Source organism: Pan paniscus, chromosome 17 (assembly GCF_029289425.2).
Source record: "Pan paniscus chromosome 17, NHGRI_mPanPan1-v2.0_pri, whole genome shotgun sequence".
In the NCBI taxonomy this organism is placed as follows: Eukaryota; Metazoa; Chordata; class Mammalia; order Primates; family Hominidae; genus Pan; species Pan paniscus.
The window spans coordinates 81,001,820-81,027,140 of NC_073266.2; the positions used below are offsets into that span (position 1 = coordinate 81,001,820).

Consider the following 25,321-nt stretch of genomic DNA (forward strand, 5'->3'; position numbering starts at 1 on the left):
AATTGTATTATATTGTGTTTTATTTCAATAGGTTTTGGGGAACAGGTGGTTTTTGGTTACATGGATAAGCTCTTTAGTGGTTACTTCTGAGATTTTGGTGTACCCATCACCCAAGCAGTGTACACTGTATGCAATGTGTAGTCTTCTATCTCTCACTTCCTTCCACTCTTCCCCCACCCCACAAAGTCCATTATGTCATTATTATGCCTTTGCATCCTCATAGCTTAGCTCCCACTTATAAGTGAGAACGTACACTGTTTGGTTTTCCATTCCTAAGTTACTTCACTTAGAATAATGGTCTTCAGACCAGGCATGGTGGCTCATGCCATAATCCCAGCACTTTGGGAGGCCAAGGCAGGTGGATCACCTGAGGTCAGGAGCTCAGGACCAGTCTGGCCAACATGGTGAAACCCCGTCTGTACTAAAAATACAAAAATCAGCTGGGCATGGTGTCACGCACCTGTAGTCCCAGCTACTTGGGAGGCTGAGGCAGGATAATCGCTTGAACCTGGGAGGCGGAGGTTGCAATGAGCTGAGATCGTGCCATTGCACTCCAGCCTGGGTGAGAAGAGAGAAACTGCGTCTCCCAAAAAAACAAAACAAAAAAAGAATAATGGTCTTCAGCTCCATCTAGGTTGCTGTGAATGCCATTCTTTCTTTCTTTTTTTTTTTTTGAGATAGAATGTTGCTCTGTCGCCCAGGCTGGAGTGCAGTGGCATGATCTTGGCTTACTGTAACCTCCGCCTCCCAGGTTCAAGGGATTCTCCTGTCTCAGCCTCCCAAGTAGCTGGGGCTACAGGTGCGTGCCACTACGCCCAGCTAATCTTTGTATTTTTAGTAGAGATGGGGTTTCACCATGTTGGCCAGGCTGGTCTCAAACTCCTGACCTCAGGTGATCCGCCCGCCTCAGCCTCCCAAAGTGCTGGGATTACAGGTGTCAGGCACCGCATCCAGCCATGAAAAGACTTCTGAGTTTGAAATGGGAGGCTCAGGATTGAAGTTGAAGCTCTGTCGTTTACCGGCTCCCACACTTCTTTGTTCTTCAGGTTTCTTCAATAACACTAATATATATTTAACATATTATATAGCGTTGGCAGGACCAGTTACATAATTTGCATGGTCCAGGGCAAAAGTAAAAATGCTGGGCCTCTTGTTTAAACATTTATTAAGAATTTTGAGGTAGTGACAGCTGAACATTAAACCAAGTGCAGGGTCCTTCACACAGGGGTCACAGGCCTGTGAAGTGGGCCCTGAACATTGGTCTGAAAATTGGAGATTAGGTAAATGAAAACCCTTTATAAAAAACCTGTGGGCTATTCAAATGTGAAGAGTTCTTTTTATTAAGGGATCACTCCCCTTGAATTGTTTTGGCTATTGGGATTTAGCTTTATAATAACTGCAATTGTGATTGAGCCCTACGGTGATTACAGTTGACCTTGAGGCAATCAGCCTGCCCGCAAGGAGTGCAATTGAGAGAGTGGATGGAGAGCTGTGGGGTGAAGGGGACAACCTTCAGACATGCTTTCCAGCTGAGGAAACTAGAACAGCTCCTTGGCCTCTCTGAGCCTCAGTTTACTGCACTGTAAAATGGAGATAATGATCTTTGCCTTATAGGACCATTGTGAAAAGACTGAGATAATATATGTGAAATTCTGCCATAAAGAAAGTGATTACGTATTTTCATTCAAGAGCACAGGCTTTGGAGTCAGAAAGAGCTGGCTTTGAATCCTGAATCCACCCTTGTTTATATATCATCCTTGAAAGTGACTTATCATCGCTGAGTCTCAGCTTCCTCATTCATAAAGTAGGAAGAAATATATATCATGTGTATCAAATAGCTTGTATACTGCCTGACACAGAATAGGCATTCAGAATGGTAGCTGTGCTTTCCTTCTTATTTCTCTTCCTTTCTTCCCCGCTCCTTCATTCTCCTCTGCTGACCTCTTTGGTAGATCTGGTTGTGTCAAGGTAGAAGGAGAGAAAAGAGTCCTTCTGAAATTTGATGGTTGGAACTATCAGGCCTTACATGGTGTGACTCCATGAAGTGGTAAATACTCAGCGAATATGCATGTGAATTTCAGATGTAGTTTGGAAGAATAATTCTGCTACTTGTGTTTTCCTAAAATTGTTGCAGGCCACTTTGAGAACATTTTAGCTGACAACAGTGTGAACGACCAGACCAAAATCCTTGTGGTTAATGCCGCCTACTTTGTTGGCAAGTGGATGAAGAAATTTCCTGAATCAGAAACAAAAGAATGTCCTTTCAGAGTCAACAAGGTATGTGGGGCAGCATGTAGCAGTAAAAGGAACCCAATTATAGATGTGAATAATGATAGGGACAGAGTGGGGCATAAATCCATTCCAACGAGGAATCTGAGGGCACGGCCGGCAAAGTGCCTTTCCTGAGATGAACAGCTGGAAGGTAAGTGGTACAAAAAGAGCCAGAATCCAGAGGCCCTCCCTCCTCTTTTCCACAATGTCTTCAAGGATCTGAGCTGAGTGAAACTTTATAGAATTTATAACCCAGTGAGGAAAGCTGAGTCACCGGCTGAAAAATAGCTACAAACATCTGAGAACTTTAGCAGAAAAGGAAAAGACCAAACTCTGTTATCAGAGGACTTTGGATTGTCATGAAACCTTGACATCTAGGAATCTTGTTCCTGATTGATTAACTTCTCTAGCATCTCATTTCCTTATCGGTTGATAGCGAAGTATATTGTTCTGGGATTTTAATTTATAATTTATAAGATGCTTTGATGGCTGGGCGTGGTGGCTCACGCCTGTAATCCCATGACTTTGGGAGGCCAAGGCGAGCAGATCACCTGAGGTCAGGAGTTGGAGACCAGCCTGGCCAACATGGTGAAACCCTATCTCTGCTAAAAATACAAAAATTAGCTGGGCATGGTCGTGGGTGCCTGTAATCTCAGCTACATGGGAGGCTGAGGCAGGAGAATTGCTTGACCCTGGGAGGCAGAGGTTGCAGTCAGCTGAGACTGCACCACTGCACTCCAGCCTGGGCAACAAGAGTGAAACTCCATCTCAAGAAAAACAAACAAACAAACAAACAAAACCAGATGCTTTGAAGCACTTGTTGGCTGTGAAAAAACAAAGTATAGCTTACTCATTGGCATCACTGGAAGTTATTATGGGAAGAATTAAGAGCCTGTTTTGCAGGCCAGTCTCATTGATACTGTTGAAGTAAATATGTTAAATAATTAATAGAGGGTGGGCACAGTGGCTCACGCCTGTAATCCCAGCACTTTGGGAAGTCGAGGCAGGCAGATCACGAGGTCAGGAGTTTGAGACCAGCCTGACCAACATGGTAAAACCCCATCTCTACTAAAAATACAAAAATTAGCCGGGCATGGTGGCATGTGCCTGTAATCCCAGTTGCTCAGGAGGCTGAGACAGGAGAATGACTTGAACCCAGGAGGCAGAGGTTGCAGTGAGCTGAGATTGTGCCAGTGCAGTCCAGCCTGGGTGACAAAGTGAGACTCCATCTCAAAAAAAAAAAAAAAAAAAAAGAAATGGGTAAAGTACCTCTTTTGTAAATGAGACCAAGGAGCTGAGACTGGAAATTTGACCCATTTTATTGGAAAACCCAGAGATCTATATGATGATGTGATGTGGTCTCCGTGGGTGGGATCTGACTTGTGTTAGACTGGAAGCAGCACTTCAGTTAGTACCATACTTGAAGGTAGCTTAGTTACCTGTAGCTCCTACGCATCAGTTCTAGTTTTCATGCTTCTCCCAGTAGTTAGAGTACCTAGCATCAATATCTTGTTTTTGCCAAATATAGTAGCACCTTCTTAATGCTAGCATCCATGAGGAAAAGCCCTGCAAGATACAATCTATGCCTGGGTTAGCTGGATGGCTTCCATTACTCTTTCTTTCTTTGTTCCCATGGAATTTTTATTCATACTCTCCCCTGTCCACTGCCAGAATTTGCTTTTCCACAGTGAAATCTGTTTACTTACATAGATCCCCTACTAGTGCATGGGATTTTTAAGGTAGGGACAATGCGTTATTCACCTCAGTGTCTACAATTTCTGGCCAAGTCCCTAACACATCAGTAGGTGCTCAGCAAATTTGCTGAATGAATGATCAGTCCCTAAGGGTCAGTTTGCTTAAACAATCAATAGCAGACAAAACCTGACTGGCCTTTGGGACTACCATGGTTTCCTATGCAAGACCCATTGGGCATTTTCACTGGGAGAAGACAATGATGACTGTTACTGCTCCTTACCGACTCAAAATATCCATGGGTGCTGAGGGATGGGTAGGAGGTCCTCCTAACTTCCTGAGTTTAGCTTCCCAACTGCAGTGGTCTTCTCAAAGCTGACTGCAGAGACAGGATTGACCTTGCACACAAGAGGTCTGTCTGAGATTCTAGAGACATACCTTAGGCTCTTCATACTCTTGTGTTTTGCACACACAGGTCCTTGAGTTTTAAGCATGGCTTTTTGACCTTCTCACTGTTGTCTTTTACCTGGAGTGGAAGTGGAATGTGACTTTACCCAGCCTCTACAGTGAGTTAGGGAGGGGTGTTGGCCTCACTGGCCCTGACGGCATCCACACAGCCTTCACTGTCATGGAGTGACCCCTCTGGCTCCTTTGATCAGTGATTGGCTCTCTTCCCTAGCAAGGGCTGGCAAAGGGTTCCTAACTCTGTTTAAGTGAAATCTGAAACAGGTTGCCAATGGTGCCTCTCTTCAAGACCCCAGAGCCAGCCTGGAAGGAACACCATGAAAATGTTGCAATAGTCAATGAGTAGAATGTGAACTTTTGTGTCAACCACACTAAGGGTCGTACTTTTTTCATTAAGAAAGTATTAATGTGTGTTTTTTGAGAAGGGAGAAAGAATGTGTGCTATTCCTTTATTCTTGCTATTAAATCATAAAGCTAGGTTATATAAGATCCTGGAAACTCAGCCTTTATGAACAGAATTAATAAAAGTTTGAAATGTCATTGATCTCTCAGTGTTTCACTTGATAAAGCAATAAAATGCTATTCACAGCTGCATGAGGCTACACCCTTCTTTTGAATGCAGATGCTATTACTTCTCCTTTGTTTTCTTTGAATTGCTTTGTCCACCCTAGAACTTTTTGAGTGACATTACTAAACCTTTTCTCATGCCCCGTGGTGTCTCCGGTAAGGGTTAGACTAAATTGGTGAAGTTATATCATTAAAAGTTTAGTATAGTACTTACTCTGATAAAGATATCTATCCATATATATCTATATTAGTATATATGTTGTATTATATTTTCTGGGGTAGATAGTCTTTATTTGGTCCTCTTTTCAGAAGATATGTCTCAACATGTGTTTCAGAAAATAAAATACCCATAGTCAGTGCCGATAAGTGAAATTGATGACAGTTTTTGGAGGCCACAACTATGTGCACATTCAGAAACTATGAGCAGTCTAACCTGTTGGAGATTTTTAGACAAATTTCTTTAGGAGGAATATATTTTAAGACAATATCCTCTTTAGGAGAAATAAAGGGAAGAATTATCTGTTAACCTCCAAAGTAGTATGTTTTCCTATAATTCTGTTTTTGGTTACACATAGAGTTGAAGTCTTCCATTATTTATCAGCCAAATATTCAGTGAGCAACTACAAGCTGGGGTAGAAAATGAGACTTAGTTTCTGCCTTGACTGTATTCTAGTTGGGGTGGGAAGTGGAAAGACAATCACTAGATAATATTTCTAACACTGTGGCAAGTGTTAAAATAGAGGTATACACAAAAGTAAAATAAATAACGTTTAGCTCTGCTGGAGAGAGGTATTGGGGAAGGTTCAGCTTAGTATTTGAAGATACCAGACGCAAGTTTACTGGAGTATTATCCTTGCAGGCTTGATATGAAGCTTGAAATTTCTCCCCAAAGAGATTTAGTTAACAGGCAAATATCCCATGGGAGGTATATGTCAATAGGTTATACGACATTTCTGTCAGTCTTTTACAACTTAGCGTGAATTAATTTTCCTTCAAGAAATCAGTCATCTCTGGAGCAGAGACAGGAGGCCAGGTGTTAATAGGAGCAAAGAGAAGAAAAGGCCTGGGCAGTGCTTGGAGATAAAGACCTGAACGATCAGACCCTTCCATGGGCTCCCTTTAAGAAGAGCAGGGCGAGACCAAGGGCTAAAGTTGGGAGACTGAGAAAATGCAGACCACCGGGGCTTTACTTATTTCTCCAGCTCTGATCCGCTGTTGTACTAGGGGCCTAATCCGGCCTGTGTCTGCCTCCTTCTTGAATAGCCCAGAGAATTCATCTAAACAGCCTTCCTACAGCAGCTCCCCACTTTAGGTGGCCAGACAGGAGTTCTAGACCAGGTTGTCTCCTGGGACATTGACACCGCAGCCAAGTTTATTGGTGCTGAGGCAGACACAGTTGGTGTGGTTGGTTCAGGGGCTAGCATTGGAATAGTGTTTGGCAGCTTGATCATTGGCTATTCCAGGAACCCATCTCTCAAGCAGCAGCTCTTCTCCTATGCCATTCTGGGCTTTGCCCTGTCTGAGGCCATGGGGCTCTTCTGTTTGATGGTCGCCTTCCTTATCCTCTTCGCCATGTGAAGCTCTGTGGGGGTCACCTGCCTGTCCCTGCTGCTGCGGCTGCACACCATTCTTGGTGCTGGGCTGTGCTAAGCTTTACCATTGAACACAATGTTTCTGGAAAAAAAAAAAAGAGCCGAGCATACAGTGGAGCTCAAAGGGACTTAGAGATAATTTTAAAAAGACTTAGAGATAATTTTAAAGAACATTTTCCTTTTTAAAAATTATGCAATACTCCAAGCATTCAGAAAATGATAGAGAATAATAAAACGAACACCCATATACCGATCAATCATCTTTTTGAACTTAATATTTTGCCTTAATTATTTCAGATATTTTAAAGAAAAAATATAACAACAGTTGCATTGCTTTGTATGTATCCCTTCACTGCTCACTCCACTGTCCTGTTCCTCTTTCTTCCTCCCCAGTGGTAACCATTATTCTGAATTTACAATTTCTTCATTCTACTGACAAGAATACTGAGGCCTGGAGAGATTGAGTGATTTGCTCAAGGCCACAGAATCTGTTTATGTCACATTTGGGACTAAAAACCAAGGTTCTTATCTTCAATTCAGACTTTGTTAATTAGCTCAGATCTGAGTAGGTGGCAGTACAGTGGGGAGTGGGCAATTCAAACCAAAGACAAACAGAGAGGTCACAACAAATATTGTTTTGTTCTGCTATGTGCTAAGTTTGTTGTTGTTATTGTTCTGTTTTGTTTTGAGATGGAGTCTCGCTCTGTTGCCCAGGCTGGAGTGAGTGCAGTGGTACGATCTTGGCTCACACCAACTTCTGGCTCCCAGGCTCAAGCAATTCTCCTCCCTCAGTTTCCCAAGTAGCTGAGATTACAGGCGTGTGCCACCATGCCTGGCTGACGTTTGTATTTTTTAGTAGAGACAAGGTTTCACCATGTTGGCCAGGCTGGTCTTGAACTCCTGACCTCAAGTGGTCTCCCAAGGTGCAGGATTACAGGCATGAGGCACCGTGCCCAGCCAGTTTTTGAAATTAGGCATTTTATTAGGAAAAGCCGTATAAATGGTTATGTGGGTTTGCAGTAGAATTTACTTTCAAGTCAGCTCCACCAGGAATAGTTTAAAGATCTCATAGGCATCTGGAAAGAATAACAAACGTTGCCTATATTTACAGCCATACAGTCTTATTTTTAAGGTTTGATCTATGCAAATACAGTATTATATATACTTCATGTAATGTGTAACATGTAGATTATAAAGTATATGAATAACTTTTCAAAGTAACACAAACTCTTCACAGGACAGTCTCTGGTTTGGGTGCAATACAGTTTGGATCTGAGTGGATGATGAATTATAAGCCATAATAATCTGACACTGTGTCAAGAGCAAATTTGTGTATATATATATATGTACATATATATTTATGTGTTTGCCTATATATGTGTATATATGTGCATGTGTGTATATATGTATGGGGTATATATATATATAGTATGTATATATAAGTGTGTGTATATATAGGTGTGTGTATATGTATATGTATGTATGCATATATATGTATATGTGTATATATAGGTGTATGTATATATGTATGTGTGTCTGTACATATATATAGGTGTAGGTATGTATGTGTGTCTGTATATATACATGTGGGTATATATGTGTGTGTGTGTGTGTGTGTATATATATATATATATTTATGCATGTGTAAATTGAAAAGTAAGCAGTCCAAATTTTCCCTTTTACAGACAGACACCAAACCAGTGCAGATGATGAACATGGAGGCCACGTTCTGTATGGGAAACATTGACAGTATCAATTGTAAGATCATAGAGCTTCCTTTTCAAAATAAGCATCTCAGCATGTTCATCCTACTACCCAAGGATGTGGAGGATGAGTCCACAGGCTTGGAGAAGGTAAGGAGAAGGCAGGTGCTCTCCACAAAGGCACCCCCTGCCTTGGCAAAGAGTTGTGCCAACAGGTCTGTGTGGGCCGTGAGAGCTGGGCCGGAGCCCTCCCTTATTGCCACTGGCTCAGTCACCTCCAAGGACCCATGGTTCTTTCTGGTGCCTTTCCTCCTTAATATTAACAACAGCCAACATTTATTTGGCACTTACAGTGTTCTAGGGACTGTGCTAAGTTGCCTACGTGCATTATCTCATTTAATTCTTACAGCAGGCTGATGAGTTAGAGACTGTTACCACACTCTTGTTTACCAGTGAGGGAGCTGAGGCACAGAGGGGTGGGTAACTGGTCACATAATTAGTCAAGGGTGTGTGCAGGATCAGGATTTGGGCCCAGGTAGTTGGAGCCAGGTTCTTAACTGAAGGCTAGAGTGTCTCCCTCACCTCCTAGGCAGTGAAGGCACTACGTTGCTACGCACTGCCAGGTCCACTATCGTGTGACCTGATATCAAGCATCCTCTCTCTTGCTCTTTCTTTTTTTTAAAAATTAGTAGATGTTATTTTTAGAGTAGATCTATGCCTACAGAAAAATAAGCAGAAAGTACAAGGAGTTCCCATATACTCCCCTTCCCATCCCAGGCCTACAGTTTCACCTGTTATTAGCATCTTGCATTAGTGTGGTATGTTTGTTACAATTGATGAGCCAATACTGACATATTACTATTATTATTATTATTGTTTTAGAGACAGGGTCTTGCTCCATTGCCCAGGCTGGAGTGCAGTGGCATGATGGTAGCTCACTCTAACCTCAAACTCCTGGGCTCAAGTGATCCTCCTGCCTCAGCCTCCCAAGTAGCTGGGACTAAAGGCACATAGCACTATGCCTGGCTTTTTTTTTTTTTTTAAAGGTGGGATCTCACTGTGTTGTCCAGGCTGGTCTTGAAATCCTGGCCTCAAGCAATCCTCAGCCTCAGCCTCCTGAAGTGCTAGGATTACAGGCATGAGCCACCACACCTGGCCTTCACAATTTACGTTACGGTTCACTCTTTGTGTTGTACATTTATGAGATTTTAATATGTACACATATATGCTTCAAAATTTTGAATTATGCAGATACTATTTTATAGTACACATTATATATAAGTATTTTATTTTATATGAAAAGGGTTATTATATTATTTTATTTATATAGATTTTTAAGGCACAAAGTTTAAATAAGAGTAGCAGTTTTCTCTGCAGGTGAATGGAGTTTTAGCTTCCTCTCTGCTCCCTCGCCTCTGCTTAGCTGGCTGAGGCCTGTTCTCCCTTTAGTCCCTCCCTGGCTTCCATTCTAGCTCCACCCCGCCTGGCCTCAACCCTTGGCCAGGAAGGAAGAAGGGGCTCTTTGAAGGCCTGGATCACTTGCTATATATCCACATGGGCCTCAGTGATTTGCTGACTTTCCAGGGGACCATCCAGTCTCCAGCTTGCTCCTTTGGTTGCCATTATGTTTTAGCCATCACTTTATTAACTGAATTATAATTCCTGTCCTTCTTCTTCTTTGGTGTATTATTCTCTCTGTTTTTTTTCTTTCCATTTTATGCTTTATCTTTCAGCCATTATCCAGCTGTCTTGGATTTTACCTTTCGTTCTTAAAACACCCTCCAATAAGCATCAATTATTTTTTTCTTCTTCTTCTTTTTTTATTTCAATAATTTATTTTTCTTTTTTAAATTATACATTAAGTTTTAGGGTACATGTGCACAATGTGCAGGTTTGTTACATGTGTATACATGTGCCATGTTGGTGTGCTGCACCCATTAACTTGTCATTTATATTAGGTATATCTCCTAATGCTATCCCTCCCCCCTCCCCTACCCCACAACAGGCCCTGGTGTGTGGTGTTCCCCTTCCTGTTTCCAAGTGTTCTCATTGTTCAATTCCCACCTATGAGTGAGAACATGCGGTGTTTGGTTTGTTGTCCTTGTGATAATTTGCTGAGAATGATGGTTTCCAGCTTCATCCGTGTCCCTACAAAGGACATGAACTCATCATTTTTTATGGCTGCATAGTATTCCATGGTGTATATGGGCCACATTTTCTTAATCCAGTCTATTATTATTGGACATTTGGGTTGGTTCCAAGTCTTTGCTATTGTGAATAGTGTTCCAATAAACATACGTGTGCATGTGTCTTTATAGCAGCATGATTTATAATCCTTTGAGTATATACCCAGTAATGGGATGGCTGGGTTAAATGGCATTTCTAGTTCTAGATCCTTGAGGAATCGCCACACTGACTTCCACAATGGTTAAACTAGTTTACGGTCCCACCAACAGTGTAAAAGTGTTCCTATTTCTCCATATCCTTTCCAGCACCTGTTGTTTCCTGACTTTTTAATGATCGCCACTCTAACTGGTGTGAGATGGTATCTCACTGTGGTTTTGATTTGCATTTCTCTGATGGCCACTGATGATGAGAATTTTTTCATGTGTCTGTTGGCTGCATAAATGTCTTATTTTGAGAAGTGTCTGTTCATATCCTTTGCCCACTTGTTGATGGGGTTGTTTGATTTTTTCTTGTAAATTTGTTTGAGTTCTTTGTAGATTCTGGATATTAGCCCTTTGTCAGATGAGTAGATTGCAAAAATTTTCTCCCATTCTGTAGGTTGCCTATTCACTCTGATGGTAGTTTCTTTTGCTGTGCAGAAGCTCTTTAGTTTAATTAGATCCTATTTGTCAATTTTGGCTTTCAATTATTTTCTTCTTAAAGTATAGAACTAAAGAAAATGACCTTTTGAGTTTTGGAAATGATTTTTTTTTTTTTTGAGATGGAGTCTCGCTCTGTCCCCCAGGCTGGAGTGCAGTGGCATGATCTCGGCTCACTGCAAGCTCCGCTCCGGGTTCACGCCATTCTCCTTCCTCAGCCTCCCGAGTAGCTGGGACTACAGGTGCCTGCCACCACTCTCGGCTAATTTTTTGTATTTTTAGTAGAGATGGGGTTTCACTGTGTTAGCCAGGATGGTCTCGATCTCCTGACCTCGTGATCCACCCACCTTGGCTTCCCAAAGTGCTGGGATTGCAGGCGTGAGCCACTGCGCCCAGCCGCATCTCTCTCATTTTTTAAACCAGCTAAAATGGATGCATTCACTACCTATGACCCTAGGGCATGGCTCAGAGTTAGTTCAAATTCCCATTAAAAAAAAAAGTAACTTTAGCTTTAATTTAATTTTCTAAATCTGATGCCATTCCTAGTACATGAATATTCTGGATTTCCTCGTAGAGAAATTACAATAAGCATTCAAGAAATATGTGTAAAAACTTTCTAATTTTATATTCATTTCACTATTGTGTATGCAACATCATAATCCAGGCATTTGTTTCTATAAATCTACTCTCTAACTTAAGGTTGGGTGCGGTGGCTCACACCTTTAATCCCAGCACTTTGGGAGGCTGAGGCTGGCACATCACTTGAAGCCAGGAGTTTGAGACCAGCTTGGCCAACATGATGAAACCCTGTCTCTACTACAAATACAAAAGAAAATTTAGCTGGGCATGGTGGAGTGTGCCTGTAATCCCAGCTACTTGAGAGGCTGAGGCATGAGAATTGCTTGAACCCAGGAGGCGGAGGTTGCAATGAGCGAAGATCACACCATTACACTCCAGCCCGGGTGACAGAACAAGATTGTCTAAAAAAACCCAAACAAACAAACAAACAAACAAACAAAAAACTACTCTCTAACTTAAAATGAAAAAACAGAACCCTGTCCTCATAAATTTCAGTGCACATGGAAAACTGTTATAGGCTGGGGAGGAGGAGGACACAGCTGGGTGGCTGCTGGGTCTCCGGAGTCACATACCAAAAACTTCTGGGCCATCTTTGGTGTTCCATCCAGACTGCTTTGAAACTGGGCTTATCATAACACCTTATGTTTTCAATCTAGCCAGGTCTTTTACAGTTGGAAATAAATAAAAATAATTTCTTTTCATTTTTGTCCTTCAGATTGAAAAACAACTCAACTCAGAGTCGCTGTCACAGTGGACTAATCCCAGCACCATGGCCAATGCCAAGGTCAAACTCTCCATTCCAAAATTTAAGGTGGAAAAGATGATTGATCCCAAGGCTAGTCTGGAAAATCTAGGGCTGAAACATATCTTCAGTGAAGACACATCTGATTTCTCTGGAATGTCAGAGACCAAGGGAGTGGCCCTATCAAATGTTATCCACAAAGTGTGCTTAGAAATAACTGAAGATGGTGGGGATTCTATAGAGGTGCCAGGAGCGCGGATCCTGCAGCACAAGGATGAATTGAATGCTGACCATCCCTTTATTTACATCATCAGGCACAACAAAACTCGAAACATCATTTTCTTTGGCAAATTCTGTTCTCCTTAAGTGGCATAGCCCACGTTAAGTCCTCCCTGACTTTTCTGTGGATGCCGATTTCTGTAAACTCTGCATCCAGAGATTCATTTTCTAGATACAATAAATTGCTAATGTTGCTGGATCAGGAAGCCGCCAGTACTTGTCATATGTAGCCTTCACACAGATAGACCTTTTTTTTTCCCCCAATTCTATCTTTTGTTTCCTTTTTTCCCATAAGACAATGACATACGCTTTTAATGAAAAGGAATCACCTTAGAGGAAAAATATTTATTCATTATTTGTCAAATTGTCCGGGGTAGTTGGCAGAAATACAGTCTTCCACAAAGAAAATTCCTATAAGGAAGATTTGGAAGCTCTTCTTCCCAGCACTATGCTTTCCTTCTTTGGGATAGAGAATGTTCCAGACATTCTCGCTTCCCTGAAAGACTGAAGAAAGTGTGGTGCATGGGACCCACGAAACTGCCCTGGCTCCAGTGAAACTTGGGCACATGCTCAGGCTACTATAGGTCCAGAAGTCCTTATGTTAAGCCCTGGCAGGCAGGTGTTTATTAAAATTCTGAATTTTGGGGATTTTCAAAAGATAATATTTTACATACACTGTATGTTATAGAACTTCATGGATCAGATCTGGGGCAGCACCCTATAAATCAACACCCTAATATGCTGCAACAAAATGTAGAATATTCAGACAAAATGGATACATAAAGATTAAGTAGCCCATAAGGGGTCAAATTTTGCTGCCAAATGCGTATGCCACCAACTTACAAAAACACTTTGTTCGCAGAGCTTTTCAGATTGTGGAATGTTGGATAAGGAATTATAGACCTCTAGTAGCTGAAATGCAAGACCCCAAGAGGAAGTTCAGATCTTAATATGAATTCACTTTCATTTTTGATAGCTGTCCCATCTGGTCATTTGGTTGGCACTAGACTGGTGGCAGGGGCTTCTAGCTGACTCGCACAGGGATTCTCACAATAGCCGATATCAGAATTTGTGTTGAAGGAACTTGTCTCTTCATCTAATATGATAGCGGGAAAAGGAGAGGAAACTACTGCCTTTAGAAAATATAAGTAAAGCGATTAAAGTGCTCACGTTACCTTGACACATAGTTTTTCAGTCTATGGGTTTAGTTACTTTAGATGGCAAGCACGTAACTTATATTAATAGTAATTTGTAAAGTTGGTTGGATAAGCTATCCGTGTTGCAGGTTCATGGATTACTTCTCTATAAAAAATATATATTTACCGAAAATTTTGTGACATTCCTTCTCCCATCTCTTCCTTGACATGCATTGTAAATAGGTTCTTCTTGTTCTGAGATTCAATATTGAATTTCTCCTATGCTATTGACAATAAAATATTATTGAACTACATGTCTTGTTTTTTTTTTCCTATTAAGTTAGACTATTTTGAAATAGAACCAAGCCGTGCGTTTACAAAAGCATCCCTGAAGCAGGCAGATCACGAGGTCAAGAGATCGAGACCATCCTGGCCACCATAGTGAAACCCCGTCTCTACTAAAAATACAAAAATTAGCTGGGCGTGGTGGCGCGCACCTGTAGTCCCAGCTACTCAGGAGGCTGAGGCAGGAGAATCGCTTGAACCTGGGAGGCGGAGGTTGCAGTGAGCCAAGATCAGGCCACTGCACTCTAGCCTGGCGACAGAGCAAAACTCCGTCTCAAAAAAAAAAAAAACAAAAAAAAAAACCTCAAAACATAAAAACAACAAAAACAAAGCAAAACAAAAAGAACAAACCCCAAAAAACCCCAAAGCCTCCCTGTAGGTAAAATGCTCTTTTGAAGATTGAGGCAGACTAAAAAGGAATAAGAATAATTACTTCCTCTTTTCCCTTGTTTTCCTTTCTTCCTAGCCATCAGCTCTCACTTCTTTCTCCCACACTCCTTTCATCCTAGGGAGTAAAAGACCAGGGCGGTGCTAGAATGACTCTCAACTGCATAAACGTCTATAATGGAATCAGAGACCTTGGGACATAGAGATCTTCCCAGCCCTTTTCACTCTAAACCCACCCTCAAAAGTCATTATATTAGGACACTGTATGTGCTTAAAACATTGTTTCTTCTTATGAAGAGTGTTTTTCTCAATGCCATGCACATTTGTTTTAAATTAGTTATGGTGTCTCTGAACCTAATATTCAACATAGCCTCTTTTCTGTCCCTATTGTGTGCTTGAACTAAACGTGTCTCCTCTTTCAACAAATGATGAGTACAAAAGCTGACAAATGCCCCCACATCCTTAAAAGATTATTTGTGTGGGATGGCTGGGGGTGGTCAAAGCCAGATTTTGCCCTCTTGGTTCATCATCCCTCTTATCCAGGCTATGAAATACAACATGTGAGATGACTGTGAAAAACATTAGTGAGTTTTTAGAGGAGGGGAGAGATTTGTGCCTCTTTAAACCAAGAATGCAGGGAGCTTAAAGTGTCTCCTGGAATTTGGAAAACACTGAAAATTTTGGTCATCTTATCTGGGACAGTCTTAATTCGGTGATTTTTGAACCAGGGGAAATTCTGCCCCCTAGGGGACATTTTCATTGTCACAACTGGGGTACTGTCATCTAGTGGATAGTCTGGGGGGTTTTGTCTAGGATGAGGAGGAAGATGAAAGAGGGTCGGTTTGGAAAGGAAGAATTCAGTGCATTCTGCAAGCACCCTGCCCAGCCCAGCTCACTAGCAAACTGGTCACAGGTATATTATCTCATTTTGTCCTCTCCACAGACCTTTCAGGAGGAAACCATGACCCCATCTTATAAATGAGGACGCTGAGACAGAGAATGGATAGACAACCAACTCAAGGTCACAGAGCTAATGCATGTTGGTGGCTATATTTGAACTCATGAAGACTGACTCCAGAGCTGGACTTCCTAACCTCTGTGCTCCATGCCCTCTTCCAACTGACAGCGATCCCTGACAGGCGGCCACTGAATGAACCTGAAAGAATTCCTCTCTTCCAGACCTTCTCTATTTAGGAGGAGTTCCAAAATATTTGTCATATCCTGGCAGTCCTTTCCTTGTCAACTAAAACATCCCTAGAGTCAGAGACAGTCCACCAGTAAGGGGCCCAATTACTGCCTTTGCTTATTCTCACAGTGACCCTGGAGTTAAGGGCCATGCCTATCTATTTTATGAGGAAATATGGGCTTAGAAGAATTGGATAATGCATCCAAATGGGTAAATAGCAGGGCTTGGATTTGTGAACATTATGACTATGAAAACATATATTTAGTTATTTCCTTACTGATGAATATTCAGCTAGTTTCTGGTTTTTCTGTTATAAATAATATTACTATGGACACCTCTATACTTAATCATCTGTAATTATTATTATTATTATTTTTTTTTGAGGCAGTCTCTCTCTCTGTTGCCCAGGCTGGAGTGCAGTGGTGCAATCTCGGCTCACTACAACTTCCCTCCCTCCCAGGTTCAAGTGATTCTCGTGCCTCAGCCTCCTGAGTAGCTGGGACTACAGGCATGTGCCACCCCACCTGGCTAATTTTTTGTATTTTTAGTAGAGACGGGGTTTCACCATGTTGGCTAGGCTGGTCTTGAAATCCTGACCTCAGGTGATCTGCCCGCCTTGGCCTCCCAAAGTGCTGGGATTACAGGCGTGAGCCCCTATCTGTTTAAGATTTCTAAAATCTTTGTGATTGATATGTTATGAATATATCACAATTTATTCATTCTACTCTTGATGGACATTTGGGTATTTCTAGGTTTGGGCTATTACAAATAGTACCATTGTGAATATTCTAGTACATGTTTTTTGGTGAAATATGTGTGCATTCCTGATTGTTACACACACACACACACACACACACACACACATATATATTTTAGTGGTTTTCCCAGTGCCTCTCTATCTTTCATTATGATTGTATAATAATTATGAGTGATTACTTTTTCCAACTATGACTCCTACCATCACCACTGCCATTCTTGGAGTAATTATTATGAGCCAGACACTTTGCTAGACATGACATATGTTATAATTCAGCTTCCACAGCAACCCTATGGGGCACCATTTGAGGTGAAAGGTGCTAAAGTTCAGACATGCGACACAAAAAAGCTTGCTGAGCACAGATGGCTACTGAGTTATATGGTTAGGACTTAAACCCCAGCTCTCTGACTCCACAGTCCATACTTTTTAATCACTATGATTTGATTATATTACAAAACTTACTTGTATTTGGCCATAAAAAAGAATTAAATAATGTCATTTGCAGAAACATGGATGGAACTGAAGGTCATTATCTGAAGTAAAATAAAACAGATTAATCATCTTAGGTGAAATAACCCACATAAAAAGACAAATATTAAATGTTCTCACTTATATGTGAGAGCTACAATATTTGATCACATGGAGGTAGAGTGTGGAAAGATAGAGATCAGAGACTGGGAGGGGTGAGCTGGGGGAGGAGGGGAAGATGAAGAAAAGTGGCTTAAAGGGTACAAACATATAGTGAGATAGAAGGAATAGAGTCAATGTTTGATTTCAGAGTAGGGTGACTGTACTTAACAAAAATGTATTGTACTTGGGTGATGGACAGCCACATACCCTGACTTGATCACTACACATTTTACACATGACATGGAACAAAATTTCATGTGTGCCCATACATTTTTACAAATAAAAAATGAAAGAGACCTAAAGTCCCTTTAGCCTGTTTAGTGTTGGTTGCTTTGCATCAATAAATTGATGATTCATAGGAAAAAACAAAACAAAAAGCTTCAAGGGCAGATTTTCCTCTATGTTAAAAATGAAATGTTATGTTGAATAGAAGACAAATGAATGTAGATAAAAATAAAAGTTAAATGTTTACATAATAAGTAAACATTCCATAAATATTTACTTTTCAAATATGTCTGGTTAAATGTAATTTTTGGAAAATTCTGTTTCTTTCTCAGGAGTCCTGTTCAGTCAATTGTATGGCATTTGTGATTTATATCAGATTAAAAAGACTTCCCTTCTAAGTTTTAGCTCTTGGACTAGAAACCACTAGCACAACATTCTTACCCTCAACCCCACCCTACAGTCATGGAAGATTTAGGTGATGGGTGTTTCCCTGTTCTTTTGTCCTTGTCACCATCCTCTGCCAGACAGTAACAGCTGCTTGAGTTTGTGAAAGCTTTTTGAGAAAAGAGATCAAACTGTTTCACTAACAGCAAATGACTATTCCTCTCCCAAGGCCTGGAACAGACAAAGGAAATGGCATTATTCTCCATTAGAGATGAGATAGATACAGACGTGTCCCTGGAACTTCTGACCGCATTTGAGGAGTCTTGCCAGTTGCACGTGGCCTGAAATGACAGCCCTCCCTGTCTCTATCACAGGCTGCTTTGCACTTCTCACATCTCCTGGGACAGGATCTATCACACAGTAAAATAAATACCAAGGCATATTTTCAATGGATGGAAAATAGAGTTTGAATGGGCAGGTGATCTATGTGTTTGTGTTGGTTGCCTCTTGCATCTAATGAGGGCTTCTCTGATGACATAAAACAAGATCGTCTTGTGTTTCTGAAAGTGTGTCTGGAGGAACAGTAGTTGTGTAGGGTATGAGAAGCTGCTATGAAATAGGAGTCCGTGGTTGAAAAATCTTGAAAAAGCTGTTTTGAACAAAATTAAACAGGTTCTGCAGTACTCTTCAAGCTTTCAAGAAGTTGATGTGGCCGGGCGCAGTGGCTCACGCCTGTAATCCCAGCACTTTGGGAGGCCGAGGCAGGTGGGTCACCTGAGGTCAGGAGTTCGAGTCCAGCCTGGCCAACATGGTGAAACCCTGTCTCTACTAAAAATACAAAAATTAGCTGGGAGGCTGAGGCAGGAGAATTACTTGAACCAGGAAGGCGGAGGTTGCAGTGAAAGGAGATTGCACCATTGCACTGCAGCCTGGGCAACAGAGCAAGACTCTGCCTCAAAAAAAAAAAAAAAATTGACGCAGTTGACGTCTTTTCTGAATATCTGGAGGAGGGTACAGTGTCTGGTTCCTTATTTATTTTATTTTATTTTTAGAGACGGAGTCTCGCTCTGTTGCCCAGGCTGGAGTGCGGTGGCACAATCTCGGCTCACTGCAAGCTCTGCCTCTTGGGTTCACGCCATTCTCCTGCCTCAGCCTCCAGAGTAGCTGGGACTACAGGTGCACGCCACCATGCCCAGCTAATTTTTGTATTTTTAGTAGAGGCGGGGTTTCACTGTGTTAGCCAGGATGGTCTCGATCTCCTACCTCACGATCCGCCCACCTTGGCCTCCCAAAGTGCTGGGATTACAGGCGGTGAGCTACCGTGCCCGGCCTGGTTTCTTAAATTTATATGACCTCTAAACCTGGTAGTCACCCTGCATCTTGGAGGACAATTGTTTAGTAGAGTGAGTTTTGGGAAAAGTCAACTTAGCTGGGAAATAGTAAGAAAAATCAAGATTTTTCCGGTTGCCATGTGGATACTATGGAAAGAACCCTGGTGTGGGAGGAAGCCCTGGATTCCAGCAACCAAACCACTCCTATCAATACCTGTATATGAGGGAGGGAGGGTCTTTATCTCAGGGATTTCTGAGATTCCTCTTGAAGCTAATAGTTCACGGGGCCCAAACAAATCCTCTATCCTGAGCCATCTCTCACCCATCCATCTATGTGGAGACGGCTGCCATTTCCATCCCTAAAAGCATGGTCAAGGGTCTGACACTCCTCTCTGACACTAGGAACAAAGGTTGTCCTCCCAAAGGTGAAGAGGCATGATTGCTATGCACGCCGCCCCCCCCCCCAACTTTGGCAGGAAAATGAGAACAAGTGAGGCAAAGACTCACTTGTTATGTCAATTCTAGGACCACATATTAGTGGTGAAATGACTTTTTCTTTCCAGCAATCCCAAAGTTACTGAGGGAGGTAGGAAATGTGAAGACAATGCAACCAACTTCTCTTCCACACCATATAGCTGCTTTTCCCCTGCCCAAATATAAACACAGACTTGCCTCTTTCTTGCAGGCTGCCTAGTCTTTTACTGTTTATTCAGGCTGTTGCCCACACGAGCACCATTGCATACAGGTGTGTAGGTAGATCCCTGCACAAGGATATCCTACAGAGATGGTTAGAGGGAGCTGAAGTCAAGCTTGTAGTCTACTTGCATAGCAGGGCTCCAGGGTGTGGGGCTGTGCCTGTCTGAGAAAGGGTCACCTCTTTTGCATTCACAAAAAGATAGGGTATAGGCTAGCAGTGGCTCTGTTCAGTACTCAGAAAAATTTGCAGAAGAAAAAAGAGCATCATTACATCTTCAGTACTACTATCGTTACCATTACTGACATCATCATCATCAATTCGATATGTTACCTTGCTAAGATAATGATCCTCTGTAAAATTAGGGCAATTAGGAGTATATAGATTTTAGGAGCAAATAAGCTGATGAGAAGTAGGCTCTGCTTAGGAGGATGGACATACCCTGAGGGAGAGCATGAGTGAGGGGCGCTGGTATCAGCTGATTTATCGCAAGGAGCAGTCTGATAGCCGCGATGACATGCTGAGACCTGACTGGAGTCAACCTGGGGTCCAAAAGGAGTCGTTGCCATCTCTAGTTCCATCTTTCCTTAGGGAGGACGCCTGGATAAAGGGAGCTGGATGCCTAAGAACCAAAGCCTGGGTACTGGAGAGATGGACACTTGTGCACAGCACCCAAATAAACAAGCCTTCTTTCCTTTGTCAAGAGCTGCTGTCGATAGCTAAATTTAGTCAGCCGCTAGAGGGAGGTGCTGGGAAGTTAGGATGAGCTGTTTTCTCTTGCCCTTAATTCTTCTTGCTGATTTAGGGGAAAGCAGGAACTCCGCGGATTGGATAATTAGGTCAATGGCTTTCCACATAGAGAACAGGTTTTCCCATCGTTGGGCAGGTGTCATTGCAATGTTGCTGGCCTCAGAGTTGGCCTGCCTGAGCTGGGGAACAGGAGACCATTTGGACATTGTTCTCTTTGTTACCAAAATTCATCACAGGCACTGATAATGGAGGTATAGTAAGCATTAAAGAAGATTTGCACTCTGTATTCAATAATTTTAAGCACATCATTCCCAGTCATAAATTTATTTTTTTCATTTAATAACATTGTATTGAGCATCCAATAGACAGCTGTCTGAAACGACCTAACTAGACCCTCATTTGCTGTCTCCATCTTGTCCACAAGGTTATCAAGGAAATTTTCGTCAATCTAATTACTCATCTTTTCATTAATTCTTTGGATAAAAATTTATTGGCCGAAGTGTGGGAGAAGAGGTAGGAATAAGACACAGAGCTCATAGCCGTGTAAGAGAAAGTGAGCCGCGAGCAGAGCTGCGATGGGTTATTCGAGGGGCGCTGGAGCAAGAAGGAGGACTCCCGGCTCAGTCTGAGCTGAGTCTGAAAGGACCAGCAGGAATTAGTTAGGAAGGCAAAGCCGGGGGGCTAGTGGCCCACGCACAGCAAGGACTCAGGAGAAAGGAAACGGCTGTGGGGTCGCGGTGGGTGGTGAGTGTAGGCAGGACTGTGCATGACACCCCAACACTCTAGGAGGTTGAAATTCATCCCAAGGACGATCAGGAGGAGGAAGACAATTCACAGAGGTGCCTGTCAAACTACCTACGGTGAAGGAACAGTTTCCCCCTTTATATTACCAATTCATCATAGACCAATACTTAAGTAAAACAAAATACATATGAGTTCCAAGGAAAGTAAAATAAAAAAATGAAGACACACAAAACAGAAGCCCTAGCTTTTCATGATTAGTTTCGACATACATAAAATTACTTGGTGAAGTTTTCCTAACAGTTTCTATATTCATAATCTCCATTTCTATACTCATGTCATGATGGCCAAGTTTCAGAATCCACAGACTGCCACAGACATGGAGACTCCTTAGAGTCTCAGTAGTTGAAAGGAGGGCAGAGGAGAGCTCGGATTTGCATTTTTGAAAAGTGTACCTGGCCAGTGGCTGGTGAAGCCTGAAAAGAATGGATACAGGTGAGGAGGGAGTTGAAGTAACCCAGGTGAGAGTGTGTGAGGCCTCAGCTTCAGCAGTGGTAGTGGGGATGGGAAGGGGATATCAGGATATGCGCTCTGGAGAGCCATTTTCCCAATGTAGACACAAATGGGTGTGGTGATTTATTGGGTAGGGATGTGTGGGTGAAGGACCACAGGGGTATTGTGATGGTTCTTCATTTTCAGGCTTATACAACTTAATGGAACCATCTTGGACATGGGAAGTGCAGTGTGACTGTGTACAGGACTCCGTCTTGAAGGGCAGGGCTCTCTGCTGGCATCTCCAGATCTGGAAGATGGTTTCAGATGATAACCATAGGCCTCTATGAGCATTTTTAGAAAAGTCCCTGTGTTTATTATGGACAAAGTTTATTATTTTGCAACATCTAAGTTTCATAGGTGTCCTGAATTGAAAATGTAGAATAAAAAGAGTTAGCCAATTAGCTGGTTTGTAAATATCTTTTTGTTGTAATTTACATAAAAGAGGCATCTTGGACATGGAATTGTTAAACTGCCTCTGAGCAGTGTATATTACAACTTGTTTACCAGGTTGGCAGCAGAGGGGCAGAAGGAAGGATAAAGGGAGAGAAGTATGCAGGTGTGTTCATATTAACATTTTGTTGATAGCCATTGATGTGTGTGCATCTCTTTTGGCTGTACTATAGGAACATACTAAGTAATTCAATGGAAACATACCTTCTTGCTAATATTTTAGTGGTATAGATCTGCTAATGAATTCTCTTAAGAAACATTATACTCAATGTATTCTGTTGCTTTAGGTTTCATTTTAAATTGAGCATTAAGGGAATGCAGTATTCTGACTGGAACTCTGCTAATGCTTTTATCTAGAGGTCTGTTGCCATTTTTGACTTCTATGAAATTTTTGTCCCAAGAAAGGTGGGGTTGCATTTTTTTCTAACAGCAAAAAAAAAAAAAAAAAAAAAAAAGGGCAGGATGGGGAGTAGGGTTTTTTGTTTGTTTTCATTTTTAACATGCTTTTAGTTGCTTTTAGTTTTAGCTATGTTGATTTTGAGATGCCAATGGGACATTCAGCAAGAGACAGGAAAGGATACTAGTGTTTCTAGAGGCGAGAGATGAATCAGCTTATGGTGGGGTCCAAAACCATGGCTGGGAGAGAGCATCAGGAGAAGAGAGTGGGCTGTGGGCAGAACCCAGGGAAGCCAGGATGGGTGGCCCGCCAAGGAAGAGGAGCCATAGAGAGACGGGATGATTTTAAGAAGGGAGTGATTTGGAGAGCCAAGAGCCCAGTGCTACAGAAGACCCAGCTCCCTTACAGACTGAAAAGTTCCTATTGCATTTTCACTGACCTGAGCAAGAATGATTTCGGAGGCAAGTCTGCAGGGTTTTCTTGCTCTATTAGCACGTTAATATTATCCACGGAAGGAATTCAGCCCATTTCAATTGCAAATTCCTGACGAGTAAAGCTATGACAAGGGAACAAAACTTAAGGGAACAAATCCTGGAAACCTGTTATCCAAGGCACCCACCTGTGAGGTGAAAAGTCATCTCCAAAGATTAAAGAATGCCAACATAAAGGAAGCCCACTCTGAAACTCAAGAAAAATTTGCTTCCTCTTACCTTTGTACGCCTCAGTTTCCTACTAGTTTAAGTTTATGTAAGTAACCTTTAGCAAGTAGCCTATAGCTTAACCCTCTTCCCTGTAAAGGAAGGGGAAGAACGAGGTCACTTCTATCTTCCTCCATAGGAGAGGAGAGCGCCTTGTCCAAAGCTCAGTCAGCCCCTCTCCTGCTGCAGCTGAGATTCACCTGAGCTCTTGGCATGCAAATGGCGGTGTGGAGGTAATTTAGGAAGGGATTGGAGACTGCTCTTTATAAGCATAGAGACAGTACTCACGTTACACCTGTTTTCAGAAGGTCTTATTAGCATTTATCCCGGATTTAAAATAATTTTAAGTGAAGTATATTTAACATTTGCCTAATATTTAAGACAATCCTGGATGAGTTCGCTAAACCCCTCCCTCGCAACTTGTACTTCTAGCTTTGCCATTGTCTTCTCTAACAGTGTGAAACAGAATTTTCATTTAAACACGGGGTCAAACCTAAAAGATGACCCATGATTAAAAAAACAACAACAAAAAGAAAACACTGTTTGATTGATTGATTCATTATTTATTTTCTTGGAGTCTTTCCAGATACAACAAAACTAATACCATTCGTTCAAGATACCATGTAAGATAGTAAAATAAAGTACATCTAGACATTGACTTAGGATCTCTGAGTGTGGGAGAAATATTGGCTGCTGCGTCAAAGACCGAGGCCTTGGTCTTTGAGGTTCACAAAGCCCCAGGGCTGCCAGGTGGTGAGGTCAATAGGAAATGTCTGAAATTAGAGCTTGTGTGTTTATGAAATACTGGGTAACGCAGGCTGAGGGGTTCTGTGAGCATATACAGAATAGTCTGAAGGCACTTGCGGTTTTATCAGTTAGTGCATGGGGGTAAATCTGCAGCTGCTTATTTATTTGGTAACAACTTTTAATTTTGCAGTAAACCCTGTTGACAACATTGAGCTTAAAAAAAAAAAAAAAAGAGCGAGCATATTTAATGAAAAACCAGGGGTGCTGAATTTGCTTTTCTCCTGTTGACGATGTAACTTGGATTAAAATTTCCCATTAACCACAGGCTGCACTGCCATCACTGACCACATGAAAACCAGAAATGCTAACCTGCTGGAGAAGCACGAGGGTCTCCTCCAAATGTTACAATTTAGCACATCTGGCTGCAAAGGCCTTCCATGCAGCCCTCTGGGAAGTGTGATGTTTCATTCAGATCATGTGACTACTGTCCAAATTAATTAACTCATTCTAATTCCAAGTTTACATAGGAGAGGTGAAGCCATAGCTATAGATGTGTGAGTTCCATCTTATAAGAATGACCCCAACAGTTAAATGATGTCAGTTTTATGTCAGTGTAATGAGCTGTTGCCAATAGAAAATTATTTATGTTAATTTAAATAATGGTTCCAATTTTCTTTTGTGGGATTTACAAAACTTTTGGAATATTTGTCTATTAAATGAGAAACATCTGACACTATTATGAATTTAATTGTAAATTTAAAGGTTCATAATTGAAGATAATACTTATTTCTATAGTGATAACATAAATAGAAATTTTGGTAATGTCAGTGTTTTTTTTCAACTTTTAAAAAATACGCATTTATTTTTTCATCATTTGTTTCTCTACAAAAGGAAAACAATGTCACTGTTATAATGAACACATTTTCTTTTCCAAATTAAAAAAATCCCCTAAGTCAGCAATAAACTTGGAATTGGTTGTAGGGCTCATAAAATTCATAATTGTGTCCAAATACACTGTTATTTTACAAAAATAGAAGTTACAGTTGTAAAAATGTATGAACATTTATTTAAAAAATTGTTTTTCCTTTAATTTTTTACATTGACGTATAACAATTGTATATATTTATGGGGTATAGCGTGATGTTTTGATACATATTATGTGTAGTAATCAGATCAGGGTAATTAGCATATCC

The 25,321-nt window shown here is 41.5% G+C and overlaps 1 protein-coding gene and 1 pseudogene across 2 annotated transcripts in view; both read left to right on the top strand.

Moving 5' to 3' along the window:
- Window positions 1-15,482, top strand: part of SERPINB5 (serpin family B member 5) — a 29,605-nt gene extending 14,123 nt beyond the window's left edge. For both annotated transcript variants that reach the window (XM_003827270.5, XM_055102440.2), the window contains 3 exons: window positions 2,135-2,277; window positions 8,273-8,440; window positions 12,410-15,482. In XM_003827270.5, the coding sequence (XP_003827318.1) occupies window positions 2,135-2,277; window positions 8,273-8,440; window positions 12,410-12,802 (704 nt within the window). In that variant the 3' untranslated portion in view covers window positions 12,803-15,482. The remainder of the gene's footprint in view (window positions 1-2,134; window positions 2,278-8,272; window positions 8,441-12,409) is intronic.
- LOC100986383 (ATP synthase F(0) complex subunit C1, mitochondrial-like) lies at window positions 6,072-6,947 on the top strand (annotated as a pseudogene).
- Window positions 15,483-25,321: the final 9,839 nt, after the last annotated feature.